Source organism: Seriola dumerili, unplaced genomic scaffold (assembly GCF_002260705.1).
Source record: "Seriola dumerili isolate Sdu_G_001 unplaced genomic scaffold, Sdu_1.0 BDQW01000276.1, whole genome shotgun sequence".
Taxonomy (NCBI): domain Eukaryota; kingdom Metazoa; phylum Chordata; class Actinopteri; order Carangiformes; family Carangidae; genus Seriola; species Seriola dumerili.
The window spans coordinates 1,238,343-1,244,342 of NW_019174531.1; the positions used below are offsets into that span (position 1 = coordinate 1,238,343).

The 6,000-nt window shown below is 39.4% G+C and overlaps 1 protein-coding gene across 1 annotated transcript in view; it reads left to right on the forward strand.

Annotated features, from left to right (window-relative positions):
* LOC111230632 (ectonucleotide pyrophosphatase/phosphodiesterase family member 2-like) overlaps positions 1 to 4,884 on the forward strand; it is a 40,714-nt gene extending 35,830 nt beyond the window's left edge. The window contains exon 25 of the mRNA XM_022757416.1: positions 4,277 to 4,884. Within this exon, the coding sequence (XP_022613137.1) occupies positions 4,277 to 4,447 (171 nt within the window). The 3' untranslated portion in view covers positions 4,448 to 4,884. The remainder of the gene's footprint in view (positions 1 to 4,276) is intronic.
* The last annotated feature ends 1,116 nt before the right edge of the window (positions 4,885 to 6,000 follow it).

A 6,000-nucleotide genomic window follows, 5' to 3' on the forward strand; every position in this document is an offset into this window, starting at 1 on the left:
TGTTTCCATATCTTTAATCAACATATCTGTTTAAATTTAACTGGCAGCACATATTCTATGCTTGCAGCAACTAACATGTCATTCACTTTTTTTATGGTTATATGCTGGCAACTCAAAGCACTTGAGTAGTGACATGATTAAAGACACATATAAAAAAATACTCTGAATAATAATTTGTGTCAGATGTTGTTTTGAGAAGTTAAGAATTCTTGAAATTACTTCTACTCCCTCTGCCTCACTGAAAAATCTGAATTTGCAAATACTTTTTATTTTAAAGGTTCAACTACAGGACACATGATGGCTTCTTTGCCATATGGTCATTATCAGTGTAGGTGCACTGGAGGCTGCATATTAGACCATGATTGGCTGCAAACTAGTTGGTTGTCCAGGTGATAAAGATTTAGAGCATGCAACAGATGAATGTGAAAACAAACTCAACAGTGAAGCTCAAACATCCAAGTGAAACTAAACACATTTATGAGTGTGGTGGAGGGCTTTAAGGTTATAAAAGATTACAACCTTGGTTAATTATTGAAAAAAAGCTAACAGTGACTTGAATAACGAGGCAGGACGTATCTACTTAAATGTTAACCCAAAACACTTTTTCTGACCTTGACCAGAGGTCAGGAAAAGTCCTATGTGGTGTATGCTCACCATTCACCCCAAACGCCATCCTAGGGTTTCTAGGTGCCGCTGTACAAGCCCAGTGCGGTGGAAGTGAACACACTCCAGGCAGCAGTTACATTATCTCCAAAACATATATGGCAGAACCACTAAGTTGTAGAAAAATAGATATTTTAGGAGATAGGGTTGTGCTGCTGGTGATATCATTGTGTGGACATTAGTTCTGTCTTTGAAGCAATTGATCATTAACTATCTATGCATTGCATTTTCACTATTACCCTTTTGGGAACTGATGACTCCAGTTTTGAGCAAATATGAATAAATTATTTACAAGTATGGGTTGCGCAAAGTTGGGCAAATGGCTGATATGAATAGTGCAGGGTCGACTGGGGAACAAGGAGCAGGTGGTGAGAGGTCAGGTGACTGCAGGGCTGACGTGAAGTGGGAACAGGTGTGTGGGTGTTCTGTCTGGTCGAGAGTTAGAGGAGAAGGTCGACGCCATTTTCATGCCTGTTAGCATAGCTTAGCATCAAGGCTGGAAACAGCTTGCCAGGCTACAAACTCTGCCTACCATCACTTGTCAAAACTTTTTCTATTTTCCATATTAACCTTGAACTTTAACCTGGATTCATCATGACAGACTTTGGCTATATGGTCAGATTTCAGATGGACAATCTTAAGTTCTTTAGTTGCACAAAGCTGTCTTATCCTCAGCTTTTAGATGCCTTATCTTGGATATTAAATGATGTGTGGATCAACAGCTGAAAAAATTGCTAACACAGCTGTAGCAGCTGAAACAGCAATCTGCAGATATCTCTTAACATTTAATTACAGCTCATTGTTGCAGTACCTTGAGGACAGGGTGGCTTTTTTGTGTATCTTTGTAATTCACAGAAGACTAAAGGGAATATGACGCACCAGGATATCCCATCTTATTTACCAGCAGTGATGAACACCTACACTTCTGCCATCATGATCATTTGTACATATCTTGACTGCCGTACCCGGACTAATTCCTCTCTACATATCGCGTGCTACATGTACCAAATAACAAGACTGTACATGCCACAGAAGGAGTGGGTTTTTAAACCAGTTCAGACTCTCTCAACAGTCCATGTGCAGTCAACCCCAAGGTTAACTCAGAAATAAGGGGCAGTGGCACCAAATAACAGAAATGAGAGAAAACAGGGATCATTTGTGATTTGCTAACAATGGTATGCAATAAGTCATGAGACAGGAAAGAGTTTTTAGAGAACGTAAAACCTGTTGGAAATATACAGCAGTGAGGATGTTGTCAGTTCCCAGGCAGACAGCAAAAAGTCGACATCTTTGTGCAATGGATGAGTAAACATGTCTGACTGTAGGCTGACTACTTAGTTCAAAGTTTTATGCGCAACTCCAATGCTCTCACAGGGTGGTCCTGTCTTCAGGGTGCACCAGCAGCAGTGATGGATCTTTTGTTTTTTGTTGAGTGTGAGATTATAAAGATGACAGGAGGGACAATTGAACTCAAACAAAGTGGTCTTTTGTAGGGCAAAGTCAAACCTGCATTGAATCATACTCCAGTTTGTCTTGTCTTTCTTGGTACGATTCGCTTGAGGAGGTCTGCAAACAAATCATACTTTAATCGTATTCGGGTGTGGACCATAATAACAGTTCAGGTCCTGCTAGAGGAACTAGTCTTGATCTTACCACAAACTTTTTAAGCAGTTTGTTTGTGGTGGCAACAGAATCTGACCTCAATCTGACACAACTACAAGTCATACTTTGAAAGTTGGAGCTAAAGAAGCTGGAGAATGAATCAAGGCCTGACATGGAGCAGCAACAAATTACGTTGCGTCTCTGCTATTTGGGCAGATAGGACCTTCTGCCTGTGCTAACCTGCTCAATCTCTTGTCATCTAACCGTTGGATTGAGTGAATGATCTCTTGTGGTTTTTAGTGATGCATTTTTGTTCAATTTTGTTGACTTAACTTCTGCTCAGCCTTAATGTGACCTTGTAGAAAACTGAAGCACACAAGTTGATTTACTGTCAGCACAGGATCTGTTAGTGTGAATCACGAGGCTTATTAAACAGTGCAGACCCTAAGGGTCTTAAAATGTACCACTAAGTACGGGGCTGGTAATTTTTACTCAGGTTATTCAACTATCATGAGTGAAACGAGTAGCTTGTATCATATTGAACCTTTTTAAATGAGTCAGACTTAAATTGTCTCTCTTTACCAGGAGATATGAAACTAATGATCATTTCCATGGAATCTTCCCTGTGACTTTCCTGAGCACCTGTTCACTGGCTGCAATTAAATGTTCATTACATGTAGGCATGCATCTTGTGGTTTTATCTGCTTCAATGGGTGGATGGGTGTTATTCTTTTTTTTTTTTTTCTACATGACACAAGCAGAGATTCAAATTGTGAAGTTTATAATTACTCAGCAAAATTTTTGTGGATTAATTTCCTGTCAATTTAACAATTTATCAGTCAACTAACTGAGGATTTGCTTCTGCACTCACTGATTTACCCTTTTTATGCTGATGACAGCTGTGCCTGGAAGCATTATGATATCTGGTTTGTCCGAATCTCGTGATCGTGATATCTCAGGAACGCCTTGATGGAATTTCTTCAAATTTGGTACAAACCTTCAATTGGACTCAAGGTTTAACTGATCACCAAAGGTCACAGTGACCTCACAAACCACATTTTTGGCCATGACTAAAGACTTGATACGCTAATTATGACACAATTTAACTCAAATGTCTAACAGGATAAAATGATGAAGAGATGACATTTTAAATCCAAATGGTCAAAGGTCAAATTCATTGTGACATTGTAATGTTCTGCATCTGGCCATTATTTACTGCTGTAACCCAGGAACAGAAGGGGAGATTATGACCATATGTCACGCAATTTGACTGGTTGGTGGAGGTGTGCATCCACAAGTAGTTAATTCTAGTTTTTACTAATGATGATTAAATATGATAACAAAACAACCACAAAATAAAGTCAATGAATCCTCTGACTGGTTTACATGATGGTCCAAACCGACAAAAATCCTGGATAATTATTTGTGCCGATTACCAACAGCATGTGTGTGGGACTGAAATTGTTGCTCAATGAGTAATTGTTTAATTTCTCTTTTGATCTGTGCTTGTGGTTATTTACATACAGTGTGATTCAAGAAAGCTGAACCTAGTTCAACTTTAGCTGCAACGTCATCCAGTAAGACTTTGCTTTTCTTCTGTTTACCGTGTTATTCTCCACGCGAAAGATAAAACATTTGTTGCAATAAACATGCTGCAATAAATGACCAGAGTTGTGAAATTCTTTCCCATATGATTATAAACCATGACTTGATGCTTTTCTTTAAATGAGTGATTGATCGGATTGGTTTTATATATGTTGTGTGAGCTACTGGATGTCTGAATTTCCCTATGGATTAATAAAGTACCTACCTACCTACCCAGCCACCCATCTATCAGTCTATTTATAGAAAACAGTATCATCGACATATAAATGCACACACAAGATATAATAACAATTACTGCATTATTTTCCTACATTATTTCCTTTATCCTATAAACACTGCTATACTGTAAATAAGCACAATGATGGGATCCACGGTCAATAACCACTTTTTGTCCGTGTCTCTGCAGAGCGCCGAGGATGAGTCACAGTGGGTTGAAGACCTGCTAAAGCTCCATACAGCCCGAGTTCGAGATGTAGAGATCCTGACGGGCCTGGACCTCTACAGATCCACCAATCTCACATACACGAGCACCCTGAGCCTCAAAACCCGCCTGCACACCTTTGAGAGTGACGACTAGACACACAGAGAGACAGACACACACATACAGGATGTAGCTGTTTGTAGAAGTCCTGCATTTTCACCACATGCACGCTGGACAGCCAGCGTGTCGTTGTTCCACTCCTGAGGAACTGCCAGGAAGCGCTTGGGAAGGGGAGCGCATTTTTGAAATTTGAAAAGATTAAAAGAATGGTTAGGCAAGTAGTAGTCTGACGATTAAAACGGGAATATCCAATACTGTCCATGAAATCTGAGAAAGAATAAGCTAGCACAGCAATGATGCAGGATGAGGGACTTTTCTAACAGCTGCCACCACAATTTTATAGTATATACAGTACATCCTCATGCACACATAAAGGACCATACCAGTGTTTCAGCTCCATAACTATAAATGATGTATACATCATATCCCTACTGACCCTTCCTTGTGGAATAAAAAAAATATGTCCTTTCTTACTTATAAAGATCAATTAGTCGACTGTTGAAACTTGCTTTAGCTTCATAGATCACAAGGAATCATCATTGCGAGGTCTACAGTGAGGACTTTTCAAACCAACCTTCAAATTAGATTTTTGTGATGTATGGAGATAAGTTGAAGCCATTTGCTGCCTGAAAAGAAGGGTTATTCATTTGTAGTTAAAAGGTTAAAACTCACAAAATTGCTGGTGTGTTTCTATAAAGGAACAATTTGAAATTTTGGGAAATACACTTACTCTCTTTCATAATGAGAGTTAGATGAGTTCGACACCGCTCTCAGTGAGTCAGCAGCCACTTAGCATAAAGACTGGAAACAGAAAAACAGTTAGCCTGGCTTTGTCCAAAGGCAACAAAATCTGCCTGCCAGCACCTCTAAAGCTCATATCATGCTTGTTTGACTTTAGATGTGCTGGTATAGGTAGATGTTGTTACCTTCTCACAGAGACAGGCTAGTTGTTTCCCTCGGTTTCCAGTGTTTGTGCTAAGCTCCACATCTGTCGCAATGTAAACACCATGGTCAGAAAATATCCAGAGAAATTTCAAGAAATACAAGGCCTTGATCACAGAATTCAAAAACATAGCTGTTTTGTGTGGATCTCCTAGGAGAATCTTAGATGTTTTCCACAAAAATATACAGTCTGATGAGTGGCCTCTGGGTGTTACCACAGGTATGATTGGTCAGCATTTACAGTTTATTCTGAATTGATCTCTTGTTGTGAAAATAATGTGGTGTGACTGTGTGGCCTGAACTCGTACAAAACGTTAATACCATACAATCGGACACAGAGAAATGTATTGACCAATACAGACCAGTGCGTCAAGGACACATAAATTAAGCGAGATGGCGAAACTTAAACATGTCAAGAGTGGATTTCTAGAACAGCTCCTTCTTGTTTTGTTTGTTTTTTTTGGCTTGCTGTCATTTTCCAGCAGTGGGTAGCAGACAGATGTCAATTGTCCAAATGGAAATTTTTTCCTCATGAAGAACAGAAAAAACCTAAAAATACAAGTCATATAAATAGCAGTTAATTTCTAACCCTGGTGCGCACACATGTACACAAACACACACACAGCAACACATTTCCGCATCTCTGT